At 40.6% G+C, this 24848-nt stretch overlaps 2 protein-coding genes across 4 annotated transcripts; both read right to left on the bottom strand.

Moving 5' to 3' along the window:
- Positions 1-284: 284 nt before the first annotated feature.
- LOC135347536 (TNF receptor-associated factor 3-like) lies at positions 285-15146 on the bottom strand. 2 transcript variants are annotated; one of them, XM_064545574.1, is made up of 6 exons: positions 14868-15146; positions 2441-2594; positions 1885-2049; positions 1693-1770; positions 1474-1551; positions 285-1367 (listed from the first exon to the last, which is right to left on the bottom strand). In XM_064545574.1, exons 1-6 carry the CDS (start codon positions 15050-15052, stop codon positions 615-617), a joined length of 1413 nt encoding a protein of 470 aa, XP_064401644.1. In that variant the 5' UTR covers positions 15053-15146; the 3' UTR covers positions 285-614. The 2 variants fall into 2 exon arrangements, with proteins under 2 accessions (XP_064401644.1, XP_064401643.1); XM_064545573.1 differs by lacking the exons at positions 285-1367; positions 1474-1551; positions 1693-1770; positions 1885-2049; positions 2441-2594 and adding exons at positions 12170-13290; positions 13398-13475; positions 13585-13662; positions 13746-13910; positions 14650-14803 and having other exon boundaries at positions 14868-15119.
- Positions 2876-24839, bottom strand: LOC135347526 (probable ubiquitin carboxyl-terminal hydrolase MINDY-4). Of its 2 annotated transcripts, none has more exons than XM_064545554.1 (17): positions 24646-24839; positions 23778-23897; positions 22975-23622; positions 22610-22756; positions 20483-20602; positions 20222-20310; positions 19763-19861; positions 19228-19297; positions 18726-18791; positions 17033-17103; positions 16777-16840; positions 16471-16557; positions 15960-16034; positions 15762-15865; positions 15492-15565; positions 3080-3152; positions 2876-3027 (listed from the first exon to the last, which is right to left on the bottom strand). In XM_064545554.1, the coding sequence occupies exons 1-17, from the start codon at positions 24706-24708 to the stop codon at positions 2973-2975; spliced, it is 2025 nt and encodes a 674-aa protein (XP_064401624.1). In that variant the 5' UTR covers positions 24709-24839; the 3' UTR covers positions 2876-2972. The 2 variants fall into 2 exon arrangements, with proteins under 2 accessions (XP_064401624.1, XP_064401625.1); XM_064545555.1 differs by lacking the exons at positions 2876-3027; positions 3080-3152 and adding exons at positions 15203-15313; positions 15368-15440 and having other exon boundaries at positions 24646-24838.
- Positions 24840-24848: the final 9 nt, after the last annotated feature.

The raw sequence follows: 24848 nt of genomic DNA, 5'->3' as shown, positions 1-24848 counted from the left end.
TGTCCTCGATCCTTGTTTATCCTTCTTTGTTCCACTGTGCGGGAGAAGTGGGTAAAGATCATTAATTAAACAACCTCAATTTAGGGGGAACATTTCTGGGATTTTGGATCTGTTGTGTCTAAATCTTGCCAGTTGTTCCATGACTATACTTATAACTGAATGGTAGCAGGCTTAGTACTGTTAGTACAGTAGTGGCTATATTTCTACTATTGCTAACGTTAACAAGGAGAGGATATGTGCACGTGGCAATCAATGACATGCAGCAATGGACTATAAAATAATAACAAGGGCGTATAATAATTATATGAAGAGATTGTGGTTCAAATAAATAAATAAATAAAACAAAAAATAACAATGTTTATAGTTGGCATTAGGAGCATAGATTGAAGACAACGAGGCACTCTTGAGGTGCAACTATGGTTGGAGTACATGCATGAAGAATATAACACAGAGACTTTGCAAATGATATGGTCTAATTGATCCTTAGCCTCAAATCCACGCTGATTAAAATACAGATTTTAATCGGCGTGGATTCGAGGCTATGATAATACTATATCATTTGCAATGTCTATGTCGAATATTTCTCTTTATGCATGTACTCCGAGATAGTTTTGTCATTCATTGGTCAGTCCAGTGGTGTTAACCTTGCATTTAAGGAACAAGGTATCATCCTTGACGTAGGAGACATTGTCAAGGGCAGAGACGAGGGCAAATGTGGGACAGCCTGAGGCAACGTTCATCTCATTGCGTGGTCTCTGGAATGATGAGGACGTTGGTTCAGGGCGGAACGACTGGACAATGTCCCGCTGCTTGTTCTGGTCCACCAGGGTCAGAGTGACTGCCTGTCTGAACGGCCAGGGGAGGAGGGCATCGTACTCTCCTCGCATTAGGGTGATAAAGAACGACAAGTGAGTGCCCTTCCCAGTACCATCGCCGTTCATGTAGAGCCTTAGACAGAGCTTGTATCCATGGCGACTCGTATAGAATGGAGCGGAATACAGAGAGACAGTTTTCCCAGTTCTAGCTTCTTGTCTTCTCCTAGTGACTTCGGGGATCTTCCAAATGAATGTTCCATCGTAACTGGCTGCTTGAAGTGTTTGTAATAACAGAGATACCTCACTGAGTCCATCTTGTAGTTGGATAATTGATGACTCAGCTTTTACCACAGCATCTGTTACTGGTTGCAGCCGTGATTGCAACTCAGACCTTATCTTGCTAATTTCAGATTTCAAATCGTCTGTTTTGTTGTCTATTAAGGCAATTTGGTGGTCCAGAGATTGCTTCATTTCTTTGTTGGCCATTTTCAGTAGTTGGTTGTGATATGCGGGGTAATCCTTTGCATGCTTCGTTAGTTCCTTGATGGTACCCTGCAGACGAATAAGAGCATATAACTAAGCGAGTACATTAGATCACATAATTACATGAGTGCATTATTATATATGTTGGAAGTGAATAAATGCTGTGTAAACATACCTTGTAAGTGCACCCCAAGTCCTTGTAGTCACATTCTCTTACTTGTTGAGTGCACACTGTTTTAGTATGCTTGAGCATCTGTGAGGGGAGTGGGTAAAGATCATTAACTAAACAAACTCAAGTTTAGCATCATTAATTATTCATGCACTATAACACAGGAAATGAATGTACTAAAAAGGCAATTTATCGAATTAACCTCTGACATCAATCAGAACTCACCTCTCTCCTAGGTAACCTTTCTCCACACTCATTGGGGCAGTAGTCTAGTGCCATCTCACACTCCTTCTGAATGTGAATCTGTGTATTTGGGAATCGTGATGATTAGTTGCATGGGAGTTCTATGCATGCAGCTATTATAATAGTGACTCTTAAGAAGCACAGTAAAGTTTTCTATATTATTGAATAACTTACGTCTTCATTGAGGGTGTGTTGTCCACACCATCGACAAGTGATGGGGTTGAAGTTGCATTTATTGTTGAGGTGGTCCTGTAATTGACTCCTAATTAGTTCTTCTTTACAGCCGTATATTGAGTTGGTGCATTGTACTACACCAAACTTGCACGAATTCTTATGCTCCTACAGAAAACACAGACAAAGAACGCTGTAAACAACAAACTGGCAACAAGAGACGGTATCAATCCAATAGTTCACCAACAACACAGACACTGAGACATTAAACAAGTGGTTCACAAACAACATTCCTAGGCAAAACAGATCAGTAACTATGTTCCTACTAGACACTTCTAATACCCTTCAAAAGAAAGTTCAAATAGTTGTCAAGATATTTCCTGTATAACTATAATTATTGACTACCACTGGAAGTTGCTCTATTCACTGCTTCCTGCTACATGCATTACACTGAATGGGACTGATTCCCGGCACTACATTGTGAATACGATTATCAATATGTGCTCAGCTTAGACAAAGAAGTCCATGCTGCACATTATTATGAAGTTACTGTGTTTACCTGATAGAACCTGCTCTCCCCCTCCCAGGGACAGGACTGGTTCAAGCACTTGAGGGTGGTGTTCCGAAGCTCGTACTCCACTGCCTTGTCTCGGAAACAGTTGGCCACGATGTTCTCTTCATTGCAGGATAAACAGATGAACTTCTTCTGGGCTCTGCAGAAAATGAAACTGGATGACAGTCAATGACACATCATCATGAATAACGTTTTACCTCTCAATATAAGAGTTGTAACACTTGCTACAGAGTCTGTCTCCACAGTCACATTGGTATGGATCGTGAAACACATACTCTTGACAGCTTACACACACTAGTGTACTCATCAGTTTGTTTCCTAACGCTACGGCTTGATAGATCTATTTATTCTTTCGAATTTCTGCAGGCCCGAGTGTTCAATCGGCCTTTATACCATTGCTTCAGCTGTTTTGACGTGAATAATTATTTTCACACTATAATTGGAAATGATGTCATAATAATTAGTACTGGTGATGAATAATACTCCTAGATCCTAATGACACTTTACAACAGAGCAGTCAAATGTACAAATTTGGTTCAGATCCATTCCAGCTCACAGTGACACTCCTCCACCTGCAGCACAGTACAAACGATACTTTAATATAATAGTGCACAACAGACTCACTTAGTTTGAATGCACAGCTCCAGTGGTGGGGTCAATGCATCCTCCACCAACGACCCTCTCCCCTCTGCATTGTCTGTGTGAGTATCTATTACATTAGCTGAAGTTTGTATCTCTCAATGTACCTATAGTCAGTCGTATGGCCTCGTCCTGGTTAGCCAGACCATCGTAATAATGTAAGTCAAATCTCCTTTGGAGTCTCCTGTATGTGCATGAAGACTTAAATTGGTAAGGAATGCTGCTTACAACTATACAATAGACAAAAAACAGTACACGAACAATTTACTATACACATATTTCGAATACCAATGATTCTTTCACCAATTCTTCTATACAAGCACATTTCAATAGCTTTTACCATGAATAGAAAAGTTACGGAGGGACTTCAAAACTTACAGATTCTCAAGCAGCAATCTTTGATGAGAGAACAGCACTGAGAAGTGGCTCTCGCTGCAGATCACCCATATAGGGTAAACAGGGTCCTTGTAATTACTCCCAACCTGTGGGGGGAGGGTGGGGTGTGAGAAAGCAAGTGTTCATTAGGGTATACACCTATACGTAGGGAGTGATAAGGGGCTGGGGAAAGATTGTAATGAGAATGAGGGTGGGGTTGATGCGTGGTCCAAGGCGTTGGTATGAGGGAGTACTGGTGTGTTAATAACAGGACCACACGAACTCACCATGCATGACTGATAATGTTCAAATAGTGATAACAATCCGATCTCACTCTGTTTGCCTAGACCTCGGAGGACTAGCTGGATGGTACAGAAATAACAGGTAAATAGCAACAAAGAAATTCATGTGTTGTTTGTTGAAAGTGATCTTATTCTCTGGGTAGTAAGAAACAAACAAACAGCCGTCATGACATCATTAAACTATGAATATCATAAGGAAGCGTACACGACTACACCAAGGGCGTATACCCTTCTCTGTATACGCCCTTGACTACACTTAAAACTATAGGAGTTCTGCGTTACACTGCTGTTGTATAAACTGTGAAACTAGTTTTAGTGGTGAATGTTATTTATTGCTTTTCTGTTGCTTTTGCTTTGTGGTACTCTTCCTAATTAATGAACTCTTGATTATCATAATGTACTATAAACCAATAACCTTTATACTGTTAACAGTTCATGTACCACTCCCTGAAAACCTGAAACCGGTTTAGGTCGCTTTTAAATTGTGACAGAATAATGCATCACAATAAACATAAAGTTCCATATTAAGTAATAAACTGTAGGTACAGTAATCACAGTAATCAACTGGTAAAGTCACACAGGAAATTACACCATGGGGTTATTAGTGGAAGCTAGTGATTCATTCTCTAACCTTTTCTTTTCCTTTACTGCCCATGTCCACCTCCCCATCAAAGATATTAGAAACTGCCACCCCAGTCAGTAGCAAGTTAACTAGCTCCTGTGTGCGTGTGTGTATGTGTGTGTGTGTGGGCAGGGGCAATGATTGGGTCTTCATAATATAATTATCACAGTGACTGACATGCACTCTAGCTTAGACTACGAAGTCCCATGACCCTAATCCGAGTACATGCACAGCATCCTGCTGGTAATAACGTATAGTACAACAACCGGTGCACCTCCTTCTTTCTGCTGCCAAATGGCCTTCCCCTAGAGTCATGATCTACATGCATAATAAGGCCATCCTTACACACATGCAGGCAGGCAAGAAGCCAGGGCTATATATTGACAGAAGTGTAGAGGGGTGCATGCTTACCTGAGTGCAATACCCATGTGCTCCAATAAGATGGCCATTGGATTCATCCATTTCAGACTGAATGCTGTGTGTGGTTTGGGGGAGTGAAATGAAAAACCATATTGATATTTTATCCGTGGGAGCGTAGATTTGTATGGGAAACTGGGGGAGGATTTGGTTATACAATTATACCACTCAGTATCAGTATAGATATCAAAACACAGGGGTTACACATCAGATATCGTATTTTTGAGGGCGAAAAACTTTGGGAAAGAGCCAAATCAGCAGAAAAATTGACCCTTTGCAAACTGGCAAGGATCGTGTGTAAATATCAGTAGGTTTTGCAATTTTAAGTTCGCATATCGTTTGATGCTTGCAAAACATTCTAGTGAATTACATTGCATCGTACACTAATAACTTTTTACGGGCATGTATCAATCTTTGTAGTCGATCCCTGACTGGTGATAGGTCGCTTTTATTTTCAAAATTACAATGCAGTATATCTCACCTGGCAATTCCCTTGGTGAGCAGCACTGACAGTAGAAACTGGATACAGCCACTGGAGGATCCATCTTGAAGCTGAAACAGCAATAATCACGTTAGTATATTCATAAGATACAACGCGAGTGAAAAGAGAAAAGGTACAGCTTACAATTATACCTAAGGAATGTTTGAGGTAGAGCACAATTACAACACTTATCAAGCTTCACACCGCTGAGCACTATTCTACACAGTAGATTTCACGAGTCTCTCCAGGATCGAGTCAATGTTAAGCCAAAGCAAACAGAGAATGTGTTTTGTTCAAGGCTCGCTAATATCAGCAACTACGGCAACTTATTGCAGTGCCTGCGAAGTGTCCATCAAAGGAGAGCGCTCCTGATACAGAGAAGAGCATATTCGTGTGAACTTTGTCAGTTATAATTTGCTGTGGCTATTGCACAAGAATGATTGCTTAGCAACAGTGACAAGGCAACCAGGGTAACACATACAGTTGAGCCTCGATTATCCAAACACCTGGTGTCCTCACCTCATCCGGATGGCTAAAATATTCGGATACCAGAACAACTCTCATTGAGCCACACCCATCAATAATTTAAGTAGCTTCTGCATGCAAAATCAGCAAACAATGTCCAGAGCTATTACAATGTACTAGCATAATGCATCAGTGGACAGTAGCAAGCTATACTGTTTGGCTAAGCTGAAGCGTTTAGCTACTTCTGTTGTCAAAGCTTTCAACCACGTGGACACTGCGCATGTGCGAGTATATGTTGCTTTGAATGTGACCGAATATTTCATCCGGGTAATCAAGAATTCAGATGATCGGGGTTGTACTGAATAGTATTACTGGTCTAAAAATAGCCAGGTGATCTACGTATGTTCTAAAAGCTTCTAGAATAATCATTGTGTGGGTGTAAAACAATCACATGGTAGGCTATGAATACAGTATCAATAACGTGCATGTAAAGGGCATGCAAGGGCATGCTTGCAGGCATGACAAGCATCGGTGTATAAATAATACATAATTGTATAATATTATGTTCAAGAAACTTCCTACGACAGTACAAAACAATAGTCACATGTGGGTAACTTGGAATGCATTAAGCAAAACTTTGCACTGTATACATGTAATTGAACACTCCTGATCTCTTGTATGACTGATTACTGGAACAGGACATTTTACATCTAATTAAATTGTTGTACAGTACAAAGGAATCCATTGGTGTCATAAAAATTAGAAACTTGATTGTTTTGCGAGAACTACATGTTGTATAGATAACAACGATAATTATGGTTAATGACTGCAGTGTACATACGCAAACAAGCCAACTCACCGACGGAAGCCTCGACCGAAGAAAGGAGTCCATTGTAATTCTATCCGTGAATGTATGCTCGATCATCTGGTAAGAGCAATACACAAGCTGTTAGATTTCTCAAGAGCTAAAAAAATTAGGCAACCCTGATTCCCATTAAGAATGTACACATTGCAATATTGAATACCGAATTGCAATGCTAGTCGCTGATGCTAGTAGCCCCAGAGACTGGCAGTGAAACAGTACCGTATACTGTATAGAGGGTAATTTGGCAGTCAAACAAGTACATGTATTTGTTTTAAATTGCCCCTGCACTGATTCAGAGGTGGTTTATGCACACCTTACAAGGTTTCACACATATTTTTTTGCTGGGAGGGGGAAACGTACATTTTGTTATGACATCATTAATTTTCAGATTTCTAGGGGGGAATTCCCAGGCCTCCCCCCTCTCTATGAAACCCTGCCTTAACAGTACTGCACTTAAAAACAGCCCACAACAAAAGAACAAGGTGAGCACCTATCTAACCAACTGTTTGTATATGTATACACACGTGTAAGGCATCATGAAGCTTTTTAATTAGTCGTTAACTTGGTCGGTGCAGCACCAGGGGGTTGTAAAGAAATATAAAGTGCAAATGGGTGGGGGTAAACAATAGGTGTATATTATACACCCTTATTGGTTTTATAAAGCCACGAGTGATAAGCATTATTATTCGAGCAAGCAATGAGTGTTTATATTACGTACTCTTTCTGTAATGTTGTCTGGCTTATACGTGGGTGTGGCCTTGCTATACCCTGTCTCAGTTGATGATAACCTGTGATAAAAATAAATATCATTATAAGGACCTTCAGCAATCACCCATAGGATTGCAACACCCAAGATCAACCTATACTGTGCCACAAAATATTTGTGGAAATTCCCACTGAATTGGATTTGTGTGATGCAATATATATACTGTATAGCGGGTAATTTCGTTGGCGCAAAGTTTCGTATAAACTACTCATTTAAATGTTTCGTATTTTAAAGCTCAGGATAGTGATGTTGAACGTATTGCGGTAGAATAATTTTGTAGTTTAAATTTTTGTATGATGCTCTAAAATACGAAATATACATCATACGAATATAACCCGCTATATGGTAATAATTATAACTATCAGATGATTATAATCACCTTTTCAACACACCTATACGTGCAAACACATGCGTATCAGAACATTCAGGGAAAAATGTTTAACATGCAACACATCAGACCATCATAATTTTATATTGTACATATCAGACTATAATTTATAACAGTATACATTATAATCATGTGAATTAATAGGTGACCTTTACATTGCACAATCCATGGCATGATTATCATTTCATCTTCACTGTTCTATTATGAAATCCTTTTCCCCCTGAGGACCACCAATGAACACTGCATAAACTACCTTAAATAGAATTTTTGAAACTTAGGCCTGGATACTTCTACATGTAATCCTACTCTTACTCACAATCCAACCACAGCTCTCTTTCCTCCGCCTTCCCTCCACAAGATCTCCCCTAGTGCTGACACCAGACCCTCTCTCCTCTCATCAGGGCTGGGGCGGGGACTAGAGAGGTGCGTGTGTGTGTGTGTGTGTGTGTGTGTGTGTGTGTGTGTGTGTGTGTTTCTGTGCGCGTGTGCGTATGCGTGTGTGTGTGTGTGTGTGTGTGTGTGTGTGTGTGTGTGTGTGTGTGTGTGTGTGTGTGTGTGTGTGTGTGTGTTAGGAGGGATTAGGTAAGGGAGGAAGTATTCAACATCTATGTGTACGGGGGAAAGGCAATGGACGCTCACAGATTTAGAGAATTGTTGTCCGCAACCAAGACCAAAAATTAATGATTCTGATCAAATAAGTATAAGCAGCAGAACCATATACCCAAACACAACAGCTGCACATACCACTATGGTCCATAAACAGACGAGGTTGGACATGGTCACGTGCATGTACCACTTGCTGGCCTAGCTTATGACAATGATAGATTTCTAGCTTGTTTATAGCAAATCTCAACATAATTATTGGATGCCTGTACCTTGTGCTGTACTAGACCATATTCTAATCCTGGTATGTCATTGTTCCTATACAGCATTAACTTCTCGTTAATTAAAGTTGCTAATCAGTTGCTAGGTTACTCGATTGTTTCCAGAAAGTGACGCATTTTCTATGCCAGGTAGTGAATTCATAGGAATTTCCAGAACATGGTTAGGGATTTTTATATAAAGGCCAGGGACTACCCAAGGGTACGGGTCTATGAAGAAGGTTCCCCTTATCTAGCTGCTGGTGACTGGCACTTGTGTTCCCAGCAATCCATTCAAATGAACAACATTTCAGGTGTATTCTGACAACCCCTAGACAAACACAGAGCTGACTCTGTATGCTTACATACCTATGATGATGCATGGTGTAGTTCATGTTCAAGTCGTTAGGCAGTACAACTGAATATCAATTTCTTGTGTACAGTTGTGCAGCAAGGGCATCATAACAAAACCACAAACTTAGGTTGTCAGAGCTGAATATCATAGAGTAGAGTTCCTATAGGAGGCTAGCCTCGAGATGAGTCCTTATGCTTGTTGTTCCAGAAAACTGTACATGTATAGGTACACAGAAAAAGGATTGATTTATTGATTTATTGATTTATTGATTTATTGATTGATACAATATAACCTGTCAGCCTTCGAGTATAGCATAATGATATTCATAGCTAGTTGCTATATGGACCAGGAATAGAAACCTCGTAGTTACCATTGCTAATTACAATTATAAAAATAGTACATATTGTGTAATTGTTTACGTGGAAACAATTATATTTAAGCAAGTAAGCCAACTCACAATGGTAACCTTGACCACAATGGTAACCTTGACCAAAGAAAGGAGTCCATTGTATTTCTATTCATGAATGTATGCTCAATCATCTGGATGGAATTAAGATGTTGGGGTAGAATAATTATATTCAAGTTAAAGTAAGCAATCTCAAAACAATGAAAAAACGTTGTCTGTACTGTACATACGAGAAGTGGGGATGTGGGGAGAGGTGTTGTGTGGAAGAAATAAATGAAGATTATGATGTTGCTAAATTTTGCAACAAGTGCTGTAATCTTTCTGAAGTTGCGCAAATAAGTTATTGCAATTGAGACTTTGTGATCTCGAAGTCTCATGAATGTACATACACTTTCTTCCCTATAATTTTAGAAAATAAAGTAATTTGTGATTTGTCATAGTTCCTATTGTTGTGGTGGACATGTACACTGATTCCAATGACCAGTCCTAACTACATAATTTACAATTATCTTTAGCCACAAGTTAGTATCAATATAAGCACATGTGACCGCAGGGTTAGGATCGGTTACCATCACATGTGTTCTGTGTTCCTTATTATGAACAAAACAATCAACTCACCAGCGGAAGTTTTCTCGTAGGAACGACTCAAGTGTTTGCTCAACACTAAATGAGTGCTCATGCACTATCTACATAAAGTACGTGTTTACTTAGCAACACTTGTAATTATTATAAACTTCCCTGACAAATATAAAATTCACTTCGGTTATATAATGAATTATGTCCCCTTCGAAAACTATCACAGGGAAATAAACATAATGTTGACATGGAACCAGAAAGGAAAGGCTTTATTTTCACCACAGCAAAGAAAGATCAATATCTTCCAATGTCTTTGTTATGGTAGAGTTATTCTACATGAACTTACCCTTTCAGTGATGCAATCAGGCTGGTGGGCTTTCCTGGGGCCCGTCTCCACTGATAATAATTATCATGTAAATACTGAGATGAGTTCGGTGAACCCATATAATCCCTAATACAAACACTGATGTATTGTGTAAACAACACCTTTATGTGTGCATGATCACATAGGTAAAAAATACCACGGAAACAATGACACTACATGTAAGTATAATCATACTCGTAAACAAGTATAAATATGATATTTGTATGATATTCATAGCAGCTGCACGCTCATTTCACCATAATTAAGTTTGTTATTTTTAGCTATGACAGCATAATTATGTGGTTCAACCCACTCACAATCCAACCACAGCTCTCTTTCCTCCGCCTTCCCTCCACAAGATCTCCCCTAGTGCTGACACCAGACCCTCTCTCCCCTCACATCAGGGCTGGGGTGGGGACTAGAGAGATGTGTGTGTGTGTGTGTGTGTGTGTGTGTGTTAGGAGGGATTAGGTAAGGGGGGGGGGAAGTATTCAACATACATGTGTATGGGAAAAAGGCAGGCTCACAGATTTAGAGAATTGTTGTCCGCAACCAAGACCAAAAATTAATGATTCTGATCAATTAAGTATAAGCAGCAGAACCATATACCCAAACACAACAGCTGCACATACCACTATGGTCCATAAACAGACGAGGTTGGACACGGTCACCGGCGTGCATGTACCACTTGCTGGCCTAGCTTATGACAATGATAGATTTCTAGCTTGTTTATAGCAAATCTCAACATAATTATTGGATGCCTGTATCTTGTGCTGTACTATCTAATCCTGGTATGTCACTGTCCCCATGCAGCTTTTATTTTGCGTCTTTTTGCTCTCTCGTTAATTAAAGTTGCTAATCAGTTGCTAGGTTACTCGATTGTTTCCAGCATTTTCTAAGCCAGGTAGTGAATTCATAGGAATTTCCAGAACACGGTTAGGGATTTTTATATAAAGGTCAGGGACTACCCAAGGGTCTATGAAGAAGGTTCCCCTTATCTAGCTGCTGCTGACTGCAGCTCTTGTGTTCCCAGCAATTAATCCATTCAAATGAACAACATTTCAGGCGTATTCTGACAACCCCTAGACAAACAATTACATACACAGAGCTGACTCTGCATGCGTACATACCTATGATTATGATTGAATGGATATTTTTCTGTAATTGTAGGCAAAAATAAAAAGGGGCTAAAAATGCTAACGAGGGGAGGGCAGGAGAGCAGAGAGGGAGCAATACTTCAAAATGAACATTGAAATGGAAAGCGTGCGTGTACTTGTTTTAATGTAGATTGTAACCAGCTAACAGCAATATTAAGTCCTCATAATTTTATCCATTGCAGTTTGATTATTTCTATGTACGTTTCCTACAGTCACTAACTTTCAATTTCCCTAGCCGCTATAGTTTACTGTGTGAACGTACGTACCTTGTTAATGTAGGTGCACCCCAAGTCCTTATACTATAGCTTGGTGAGTGCACACTAGCTTTGACCTATATCATTGCAATGTACAATGTACCCAATTCCAAAGGGAAAATAATGTCCTCGATCCTTGTTTACGTTTATCTCTTCTTTGTTCCACTGTGCGGGAGAAGTGGGTAAAGATCATTAATTAAACAACCTCAATTTAGGGGGGAACATTTCTGGGATTTTGGATCTGTTGTGTCTAAATCTTGCCAGTTGTTCCATGACCATACTTATAACTGAATGGTAGCAGGCTTAGTACTGTTGTACAGTATATAGTGGCTATAATATTATTTCTACTGTTGCTAACGTTAACAAGGAGAGGATATGTGGCAATCAATGACATGCAGCAATGGACTATAATTATCACTAAATAATAACAAGGGCGTATAATCATAGATACTATCTATAGTATAATTATATGAAGAGATTGTGGTTCAAATGAAATAAATAAATAAATAAATAAATAAAACAAAAAATAACAATGTTTATAGTTGGCGGGGAGCATAGATTGAAGACAACGAAGCACTCTTGAGGTGCAACTATGGTTGGAGTACATGCATGAAGAATATAACACAGAGACTTTGCAAATGATATGGTCTAATTGATCCTTAGCCTCGAATCCACGCCGATTAAAATCCGTATTTTAATCGGCGTGGATTCGAGGCTATGATAATACTATATCATTTGCAATGTCTATGTCGAATATTTCTCTTCATGCATGTACTCCGAGATAGTTTTGTCATTCATTGGTCAGTCCAGTGGTGTTAACCTTGCATTTGAGGAACAAGGTATCGTCCTTGACGTAAGAGACGTTGTCAAGGACAGAAACGAGGGCAAATGTGGGACAGCCTGAGGCAACGTTCATCTCATTGCGTGGTCTCTGGAATGATGAGGACGTTGGTTCAGGACGGAATGACTGGACAATGTCCCGCTGCTTGTTCTGGTCCACCAGGGTCAGAGTGACTGCCTGTCTGAACGGCCAGGGGAGGAGGGCATCGTACTCTCCTCGCATTAGGGTGATAAAGAACGACATGTGAGTGCCCTTCCCAGAACCATCGCCATTCATGTAGAGCCTTAGACAGAGCTTGTATCCATGGCGACTCGTATAGAATGGAGCAGAATACAGAGAGACAGTTTTCCCAGTTCTAGCTTCTTGTCTTCTCCTAGTGACTTCGGGGATCTTCCAAATGAATGTTCCATCATAACTGGCTGCTTGAAGTGTTTGCAATAGCAGAGATACCTCACTGAGTCCATCTTGTAGTTGGATAATTGCTGACTCAGCTTTGACCACAGCATCTGTTACCGGTTGCAGTCGTGACTGCACCTCAGACCTAATCTTGCTAATTTCAGATTTCAAATCATCTGTTTTGTTGTCTAATAAGGCAATTTGGTGCTCAAGAGATTGCTTCATTTCTTTGTTGGCCATTTTCAGTAGTTGGTTGTGATATGCAGGGTACTCCTTCGCATGCTTCGTTAGGTCCTTGATGGTACCCTACAGACCAATAAGAGCATATAACTAAGCGAGTACATTAGGTCACATAATTACATGAGTGCATTATTATATAAGTTGAGAAGTGAATAAATGCTGTGTAAACGTACCTTGTAAGTGCACCCCAAGTCTTTGTAGTCGCATTCTCTTACTTGGTGAGTGCACACTGTTTTAGTATGCTTGAGCATCTGTGGAGGGAGTGGGTAAAGATCATTAACTAAACAACCTCAATTTTAGAACCATTAATTATTACTAAAAAGGCAATTTATCGAATTAACCTCTGACATCAGAACTGACCTCTCTCCTAGGTAACCTCTCCCCACACCCATTGGGGCAGTAGTCTAGTGCCATCTCACACTCCTTCTGAATGTGAATCTGTGTGTTTGGGAATCATGATGATTAGTTGGGAGTTCTATGCATGCATAATAGTGTCTCTTAAAGAAGCACAAATAACTTACGTCTTCATTGAGGGTGCGTTGTCCACACCATCGACAAGTGATTGGGTTGCAGTTGCATTTATTGTTGAGGTGGTCCTGTAATTGACTCCTAATCAGTTCCTCTTTACAGCCGTATATTGAGTTGGGGCATTGTACTGATCCAAACTTGCAGGATTTATTATGCTCCTACAGAAACAAAGAACACTGTAAACAACAAACTGGCAACAAGAGAAGACATCAATCCAAATATTTGACCATCAACACTCACACCGAGACGTTAAACAAATTACAAACAAGATTCTTAGGCAAACAGTATCAGTGAACTATGATTCCTACTATACACTTCCCAGGGCCGTAGACAGCGGGAGGGATTCTAGATGTGTTAAAATTACTGATCTGCACATAGCCAATGCTTCTAGTGATTAGAATGATGTAATGAAATTGAGACGTGGGCAGGGCTATCTGATGCGCATGCTGACTGCTGAAAATAAGCGATGACCTTTTTTTAGGTAAAATTCTGCTCTCCACTGCGCCTCTGGGAAGCAGGAGCACCTTCCTAGTTCAAGCTACCTTGTTTTAGTTGCTCTAAATTCGTGCCACAGCAAGTTGGAAGTTGCCATACTCAGAGGATATGAAATAACAGTTGACAGTTTTTTAGTAAAATTTTCAGCTGTAATTTTGCCACCCCTGCAAACCTAAGCTATCTACGGCCCTGCTTCCGTAACACCTTTTAAAAGAAAGTTCAAATAGTTGTCATGAATTTCCCAGCTATTGACTGCATGCCACGGAAGTTGCTATTGCTATTGCTATTGCTTCCTGGTACATGTATTACAGATTCCCCGCACATACGATTATCAATAAGCCATGCATGTGCTCAGCTCAAACAAAGAAGTCCATGCTGCACATCATTATGAACTGTGCTTACCTGATAGAATCTGCTCTCCCCCTCCCAGGGACAGGACTGGTTCAGGCACTTGAGGGTGGTGTTCCGAAGCTCGTACTCCACTGCCTTGTCTCGGAAACAGTTGGTCACAATGTTCTCTTCATTACAAGATGAACAGATGAACTTCTTCTGGGCTCTGCAGAAAATGAAATGATAGTTGGATGACAGTCAATGACACACCATCATGAATAACGATTTACCTCTCAACATAGGAATTGTAACACTTGCCACACAGTCTGTCTCCACAATCACATTGGTAGGGATCGTGGAACACATACTCTTGACAGCTAACGCACACTAGTGTACTCATCAGTTTTTGTTTATAGGCTAAGATTGGTCTATTTTTTCTGCAGGCCCAAGTACGTGTCCACCTTTTATACCACATGTACTTGTACAAGTGTTTATAATTGGAATGATGTCATAGACTCGTGACTCGATCATGAATAGTCTAGTACAACTTTAGCCTCGATTCCCGGCCGCTTGAAGCGGCCGGGAATCGAGGCTAGTACAACTTGTACTATACTAGTTACCGGTATACTGCACACACACATTATCATAATTATGCATGAATTATACAAACTAGCAAAAACATATTAACTACAAAATTGGTTCAGATCCATTCCAGCTCACAGTGACACTCTTCCACCTGCAGCAGGTACAAACGATACTTACGATAGTGCACAACAGGTTTAAAACTCACTTAGTCCGAATGCAGAGCTCCAATGGTGGGGTCAATCCATCCTCCACCAACGACTCTCTCCCCTCTGCATTGTCTGTGAGAGGAACTATTACATTAGCTGAGGTTTGCACATCTCTCAACGTACCTATAGTCAGTCGTATGGCCTTGTCCTGGTTAGCCAAACCATCGAAGTAGTGTAGGTCAAATCTCTTTTGCAGTCTGCATTGATATGGAAGAATTATAGGCTGAGCCATAATAGCATTTCCGGCATAACAATAGCACCGTAAAATGAATAATGCACATATTTTGAATAGCAAAATAAGTCTTCTCTCAATTTCTTCTATACAAGTACATCTCAATAGCTTTTACCATGAATAGAAAAGTTGTACAGAGAGACTTTTAGCAATTAACTTACGGATTCTCAAGGAGCAATCTCTCATGAGAGAACAGCACTGAGAAGTGGCTCTCGCTGCAGATCACCCATATAGGGTAGATGGGATTCTTGTAATTACTCCCAACCTGTGGGGGGAGGGTGGGTGTGATGGGTGTACCCATCCGTGTGTACAGGTGTGGTAAATGAGTGCATAGCTACACCCTAAATACCTTCCCCTACCTTACACGACTGGTAATGCTCAAATAATGATAGCAGACCTATTTCACTCTGTTTACTCAGACCTCTCAAACGTAGCTGTAAGAAACAAAATTCATTTGTTATTGGAAAACCAGCGACTTCGTTATGCATGTATTCCCCCCCCCCCATGTGCTACATTCAGCGCCATGGAAAATAACAAACAAAATTAATGATCAATAAGGCATAGAATAATCAAGGGATTACCAGGGGGGGGGGGGGGGACAAAATATTCGTGGTTCAGCAATAGTGAGACATTTCGTGGGTAATATTTTCGTGGTTGTTGCTTGCACTGCAGACCTTCAACCACGAAAACTTTGCCCCACGAAAATTACTCTATACGATACACAAAATTACTCTATACGGTATACTATTGACCCCATAGATTGGGTTCAAGGGGAATTCCCTACATCATGATTATTGCTGAACTGTCTGGATCTCAGTTCAGTTGAAAGTACATGTACTTCCAAACTCTAACCTATACTCCCTAACCAACCTCTTCGCTGCCTTTGCTGCCCAGGTTCATTTCCCCATCAAAGACGTTAGACACTGCCACTCCAGTCAGTAGCAAGTTAACCAACTCCTGTGTGTGTTGTGTGGAGGGGGAAGGGCATGACCAGAATACACGTCATCTGACAGGATATTTTGGTTTTACATACATGTAGGAAACAGCTATGGTCATGTATAAGGGCTAGACATAAACTCCTGGCAGGATTACGCTTTAAGTCATGCAGTTCCTTTTTGAGCTAACATGAAGGTAATCATTATTGCCAGGAGCAGCTATATAGCGTTCGTAGCTTACTTGAGTACAGTATCCATGGGAACCAATGAGTCTACCGTTGACTTCGTCCATCTCAGACTGAATGCTGTGGGGGGGGGGGGGGGAGGGGTGTGGGTGTTTTGTCTATACATGTGGTGTGTGGTAGAAAATAAAACTGGAGTTCACACAATGTTTATTATTCATGCATGGCTGGCTAGCCACCCATGTAAAAACACACTGTGTGGGACATAACAGTCAGCCCACAAAGACACACACACTTCACCTCCCTCTTACCCACCAACTGACTCCCTTGGTAAGCAGCACAGAGAGTAGAAACTGTATGCAGCCACTAGAGGACCCATCTTGGAGCTGTAGTGAAAACATGAGCATTGAGGCATAACAATCTAGTAATGAATACGATTATGGATTATAGTGATTCCCATGTTCACTCAATTACAAAACCGTACGGTATTCAAAATAGGAATACAGACAAATCTTATCAGTTGTGCTTAGTTAAGTAAAGCTAACAACTGAAAAGTGAGAATGAATAACGTAGCAGGCTTGGTATTGTTTACAGCAGCAGCTTTATTGCTATTGTTGCTAACGAGGAGAGGACAGGAGAACAGAGAGGGAGCGACACCCACCGAGGAAACAAATGAACATGAAAATAGAAAGTACGTATTTGTGTGATCTCGAATTTTAGCAACTGCAATAACTTACTAGTCTCGTGCAACATGAACTTCAGAACTGTTACACCTTGTTGCAATAAATTTAGCAATAATCTTAATTTCATATTTGCAAACACAATTTCTATTCTCTTTTTATTCTCACTCTTCAGTTGTTAGCTTTACTTTACTAAGCACAACTGACAAGATTTGTTAAATTAACTGGTACACAGTTAAACGTACAGTATTATATACATGTAGGAGCTGGCAACTCAAGGTATGGTGACAAAGGTCAAATTAAAGTCATGCGAATGATTTCACATCATAATTATTACATGCAGCATGATCTTAACAGGTCTGACTGTGCACTGAACTGTAGGTATACAGCTTAGCAAAAAAGAAAAGAAAATGGGCCTCTACATAACGGTGTAATGAACGTACACGCCACATGTAGGTATTCATGAATGTAATTTACAGCTTGTTTTAGAAATGACTCATTGTTCTTATTTGATATCATGGTGGTGCAAGAGTACGAAAAACGGGATTCATCATGATTCTAATGACCATGGAAGTAGCCTCAACAATTCACACATACATGCATGGCGAAAATGCCCCCGGACCCCTCAATTTGAGGTGCACTTTCGGTGCATGCATACACAGCGGGAGGAATTTTCATTTGCTCAATTTTCCCCCTCTGACCCATTGTACATGTATGTACTAATAATAATGTGACGCTGGTGCAGTTTACATAAAATAATGCAGCAACAATACTCTACACTAATTTAAGCCAACACAAACAGAAATTTTGAACTCTTAACAAATTTGTTCCTGTCTTGGCCAACACACCCAATGAATCACACTAGATTCATAAGCAACAGTCTTTGTGCATGGTGTAACTAACATGACTTGAAGCCAAGATGACACAAACTGAGATAGTACAAATTATAACCAGCTGACTACGTCACTCACGGGCCTTGTGGTATGGAATTGTCATTATTTTGTGTGGGAGTGTAAAACAATATGATCACATGTAGCTATGAATACAGGGCCTGACATGCATGGTGTAGCTCATGTTCAAAGCTTCCTAGCCGGAAGACAGTACAACACAGGTTAGTGTTAATTATAGTCACATGTGGCTATACTTAACAAAACGTTGTACTGATAATTAAGTTATGCATATGGAGTGTTATGCATAATGAACCTCACTATTACCAATTTTAAATTGTTACAAAAATAGTAACAGATAGCTACCTAATTGTTTTTGTGGAGTGGAAACAATAGTAACGATAATGACTGTACATATTTTAAGCAAATAAGCCGACTTACCAACGCAAGCCTTGACCGAAGAAAGGAGTCCATTGTATTTCTATCCGTGAATGTATGCTCGATCATCTGGATGCATGGAATTAAAAGACAAATTGATCAAATGTTGGGTAGAATAATAATATTTCTCAACAGTTAAGTAATCCTGATTGCTAACCCAGTAAGAATGCACACAAATTTGAGTGAGTATGCAATATTGAATATGAAACCAATGGAGTGAGGTACGAGGTGGTACCATATGTGAAATAGATTAAAAGGTTGTTTTATGTACACTTTAAAAGGGGATAACACTACATGACCACAACAAAAAGATAGTGATTCAGTTTCGTGTGAATATTTTACTGCATTTAATCAATGTTTGTATGTGTAAGGCATCAATTGTTAACATGGTCGGTGCAGCAGCAGGGGGTTGTATGTGAAGAAATACCGGTGGCGGTAAACAAAGTAGGCAATTGAGGGGGCAGAGAGTTAATTGTGTATGTACAGATGCATGTATACCACTCACCCTCTCTGTAATGTTGTCTGGCTTATACGTAGGTGTGGCCTTGCCATACCCAGTCTCCGCTGATGATAATCTGTGATAATTGAATATCAGTAATTGGTTATAAGCATTTCATCATAAAGGTGAAGGCAGTACAAACAAATGCAATACACTACCAGTATTGCAACTTGTAACTGTAATAAATTATTATTAAGGCTATTAGTATCACAACTGCTGAAATGTGTTTGTATAATTATTCATATTTCAACACATGTAAATCAGCCTAGCGCCTAAGACCATGCAACTGAACCATAAGTTGGACCACCATAATTATCAGACTATAATTATTATAACAATCCTTTTAACCATGTGATTTATATATACAAGTAATCCTTCAGTCTTGCACTGTCCATTTACAAGTCCCATTATGAGATCATTGATCATTTTGCCCCAACGAGTACTGGTAATGCACACTGCACATACACTACCTTGAATAGAATTGTTTACTAGTCTAGATATCTACAGTACAGTACAGTACAGTACACCTACTCTTACTCACAATCCAACCACAGCTCTCTTTCCTCCTCCTGCCCTCCACAAGATCTCCCCTAGTGCTGACACCAGACCCTCTCTCCTCTCATCAGGGCTGGGGCGGGGACTAGAGAGGTGTGTGTGTGTGTGTGTGTGTGTGTGTGTGTGTGTGTGTGTGTGTGTGTGTGTGTGTGTGTGTGTGTGTGTGTGTGTGTGTGTGTGTGGAAGGACTATTACGTAAGGGGGGAGGTATTCAACATAATTATTAAAGGCAATGGATGCCTACAAATTTAGATTTGTTGTCAACCAAGGACCAAAATGACAGATTTGTATATGCAGCATAATTATGTAAAACCATACCTGGGCACAACAAATAGCTGCACATTTGTTACCATCACGTATGGTCCGTAAACATGTAGTGTGTAGGTCTATCTAATAGTTGTATGCACGTCACAAAAGAGCCACCTCACTGTGTATATATACTCACCTCTCGTTGAGCGGCTTGCTAGAGTCAGAGAACATAAGATGCTTGAGTATGAAGGTCTGCACTGCTGCCAGCACACCACAAGGGCCTCCCTAGAGAGGAGGGGAGGATATAAGAGGATGTACATAATTAGAGGGGGCACATACAACTGACATACACAATGTAAACATAGAAATTGGGAGCAATTTCCCACACAAAATATTTGTATAGGGGGCTGAATAGCTTGTTCATAACAAATCTCAACATAATTATTGGATGCCCTACCTTGTGCTGTACTAGACCATATTCTAATCCTGGTATGTCACTGAACTCAAAGTTCTGCCTTCTCCACTCTTGGCTGAAAGAGGGACCCTTGGAGGTGCCGAACAACAGATGACGGAGTGACTGTGTGTGTGTGGGAGAATGTGAGCGCGATCATGGGAAAATGTTGTCGTGCATGACATAGTGCATGAGAAGGAAGTGTGAATATCATACCCATTTGTATATGTATAAACAAATTAAACATGTGTATACCCAGAAATCTTGTAGGCATCATGCACATGATTGTAATTAACATGTATTAATATTGCTTATCAACAACAGTAAACAGGATATAAGGGTTTTTTTTATCATTGAGGAAGTCACAATGTCATTAACCTTTTGTAATAACTATTAATAACTAGTAAACAAATTCCCAACAAGGAATATGAAAGTCATGCACACACATCCCCGACTGAGTCCCAGGGATTTCACAACATGCGCACTCGAGGCATAATAACCACCACTTAGGTCAGTTTACTATAATTTATGTGTTGAATATAATAGCCATATCACCACTTCAGGCACATCACTGTATTGTACATGTGCGTATGACGGGAGATCACGGAATTTTTGCTATGATGTTGACTAACAAAATAATTGTACAGTACATGTGTATTGATGAATACTAAATACAGCCTTATAGTGTCGGACACATGATCTTTAGTTCAGGTAATAGGAACACAAAAACACGTGTCCAGCAAATAAGTCTTGCAACAGAACTAAAATAGTAAATCAGTGTACATTTAATCAGCGCAAATATAGTCATCAGGCAGGAAATAGCAAATCAACTGATTCATAGTATGTAAATAAATACCCAAATCAACTGATTCATAGTACCGTATAGCGCGAAATTTTCGAGGCACTTATATTTCGTGGATTGGCCTCTAAAAGCCATTTCGTTGCACAATGTTCGCGGAATGACTGTTTACCGGAAGCCACGCCTTTAAATATTTGCATGTAGCAGGTAATTCTTATTAACGAACACTTTTCGTGGACTTAATTTTCGTGTAGAATTCCAACCCACGAAATCCGCGAAAATTAAGCCCCTCGAAAATTTCGCGCTATACGGTATGTAAATAAATACCCAAATCAACTGATTCATAGTATGTAAATACAATGGGAATTCCAAGGAATTCCCCAAATTATGATGGTGGTGGTGGGGGGGGGGGGGGATTTTGAATAAGCCAGGGACTACCCAGGGGTCCATGAAGAAATTCCCCTTATCTAGCTGCTGCTGACAGGCTCTTGTATTCTCAGCAATCCATTCAAACAAACAATCATTCAGGCGTATTTTGACAACTCCCCTGAAAAATCCTAGAGAAACAATTACACGCACACAGCTGACTATGCTTACGTATGACTATAGCAATTAAAATGGACATCTGTAACTCATAGGGAAAGAATGAAAACAAGAGGCAACACTGAAAACAACCTCTGATTTCAGCATAATTTACAATGATGTAATTGCAATGGAATACCTTACATGGACATTATTACAACTAGAGCACTAAAGTGCAAACCCTCGCCGGCTGGTGACTGAGATTTAAGAAACCAGAAGAGTGATATAATGCAGTGCATGTAGTGATGTATGATTGAGCTGTCTAGCATGCACAGCAACTCAGGATCGAGCAATAAAACAGATGCAGTTTTAGTGGTACATAAATATATGCACTGTGGATCACAGCAAAGAAGCTTGGAGTCTCAGAAAAGTATGGCTCCTGGAGTAGGACCTAGTTGTGTGCTACAGAGACAGCAAGCCAGACACAATTCTAGCTTTCTATTATAGCGACCCTTTTCCATTGTTCCTGGTACGGGATCACTTCAGCTGTAAATACGTAGGGTGCCTCGAATAAAGGCCGTGTGTAGTTAGCTAGCTGCCAACGTGTAAGTTCAGCTTTTGCTCGCTTTTATTCGACAACAAAGCTTTAACATCAAAATATGCTAAATTTAAAACTACTACCTTGTTGTGTTGAGGCTATCCATGGCATAAACACAGTGCTATCGCAGTAGACTCAGAATACACAGACAGACACACAGACACACAGACCGACTACTATAACCCGTGGCGCGCCTCGGGTTAACAATACATACCTGAGCAGTTTCTACAGTGATTGGATGGCCTTTTGGAAATACTGCATTCTGATTGGACAGAGGAGCGACTGACGACCACCCCTCACCCAACTCAAGGTCATCCAAGTCATCAAACACCAACAGATCACCAGCAGCAGCTGTGCTAGTCTGTGGGGAAGAGACACACAGATGTGTATGAGGGGGTGGTACACATTTACACAGGTGGTTTTAAGGTGGGCAGGTATGCAATAGAAAAGCGTGTTAGGTACATGTACATGAAATAATTATACCACCATAGATAGTAAGGGTGTTGGGATGGTGGGATGGTGTGACGTGACATCACTAAACCAAACTATATAGTCACATGCAACAGTAAACCAAATCACCTTTTTAGCAGTTGAACTCCCACACGGTACAGCTGGCGGCTGGTCCATGTCACTGGCAACACCACCAAACAAGGTATTTGCCCTAGGCTCCCCCTCCAGAGTGCTGTGTCTACTCACTCCACTGCTCACAGCTGGTGTCTCATTGGGTAGTGACGTGGTCTCTGGCTTGTCTATTGTGGAATTGAGCTCGGCGAGACTTCGAGGCTTGAATTTCTTCCCGGAAGTCTTGCACCCAGCTTGCATTACACCACCACGTGTGTTAGAGCCAACAGGGTTTGTCTTCAATACACTTTTATCTCTTGGATTAGTTGTAAGTCTTGAGCTGGGATATTGTTCAGCATCTCTTCCTGTAGTCGCAGTACTAGGAGTGGCCGATGATGTTCGTTGTTGAAAGCGACTCACAGGTGGGCTACTGAAGAGTGGATTAGAACGAGATGGTTCAGTAATGTTAGGATCAGAACTTGTTGTACTTGTGTAAGCGATTGGGTTGCCTCCAGGGGGCGTGGTACTTGTGACTGTGTGCGAGTGTACTTGAGGTGAGGGTGACTTTGACGGCAGCTCATGTGATCTAGAGGTGGAGGTAGTGGTCTTACTACTCAGAGAGTGGACAATCACTTCAATCATTGTGCGATATGGTTGAGGCTGCTCCTAGGGGAAAGGAAACAGACGAGCAATAATGCATTGCGAAACAATATCATTGTTACCTCAACAAGAAGAATATATGTACATGTAAGCTTACTATACAAGCTAAAAAATAGCAGTAAGTAGGGAAACTTGCAAAGCATATCCACCACTGACTATACCTTATTTTTTCTCATGAGTCTCTCCACACTGACTGCCTTGGCCAACGCTCCACGATTGCTGATACTCCTCTCACCACGAGGGGCCTCCGTGTCCAGGCTAGTGAGAGTTGCCTTCAGTCCCTGTGTGTGTGTGTGTGTGTGTGTGTGTGTGTGTACAGGGTGTTATGGGTGTGTGTGTGTGTGTGTGTGTGTGTGTGTTTTGGGGTGTGTGTGTGTACAGGGTGTTATGGGTGTGTGTGTGTGTGTGTGTGTGTGGTGTGGTGTGTGTATGTGTGTGTGGTGTGTGTGTGTGTGTGTGTGTGTGTGTGTGTGTGTGTGTGTGTGTGTGTGTGTTATGGGGTGTGTGTGTATGTGTGTGTGTGGTGTGTGTGTGTGTGTTATGGGGTGTGTGTGTATGTGTGTGTTATGGGGTGTGTGTGTGTGTTATGGGGTGTGTGTTATGGGGTGTGTGTTATGGGGTGTTATGGGGGGTATGTGTGAGGGACAGCAGTGAGCAATCAACGTTGTATGTACGTACAATTCTGTACGCAGTAAAGACCTACTCAGCAAAACACAAACGTATGTTACAGGTTTATGCATGGGTATATGTGTGCAATACATTGGTAATGATCATTGCTTATTAAAACTAAATATTCATTGCGTATAGTACACACACTCTTAACCCGATTTAATAAAGCAATGAATATTGCAATGTCATCTTGTCTCATTCCCCAACACAATTCCACTATCTATAAACAACAGTCTATTATAAAGTTTCCCAATGCCATAAAACATCTAAAATTTACCTGTATAAATTACACCCAAAGAAAGCTCAATGATTATGCAAAATTGTCCCTTAGCAACCTAGTGTGGTCTACCCACAACTTACCTTTCTACTGAGAAACTCTCTCACTAACGACAGAGAGAGCTCCTCCACTGAGTACTGAGTCATGGCAAGACCTGTACCCCCTCCAAGGCCAAGCAGTCTTCTAATATCTCAGCTCCGTCCCGGCCCCGAGATATGATAAGCATAAAGGGAGAATGATTCAGCATTTGAAATTATGCCTACTAGACAAAAGTTCAGGGAAACCC

This window comes from Halichondria panicea, chromosome 14, assembly GCF_963675165.1.
Source record: "Halichondria panicea chromosome 14, odHalPani1.1, whole genome shotgun sequence".
NCBI classification, from domain to species: Eukaryota; Metazoa; Porifera; class Demospongiae; order Suberitida; family Halichondriidae; genus Halichondria; species Halichondria panicea.
This window is presented reverse-complemented; position numbering and strand designations above follow the sequence as displayed.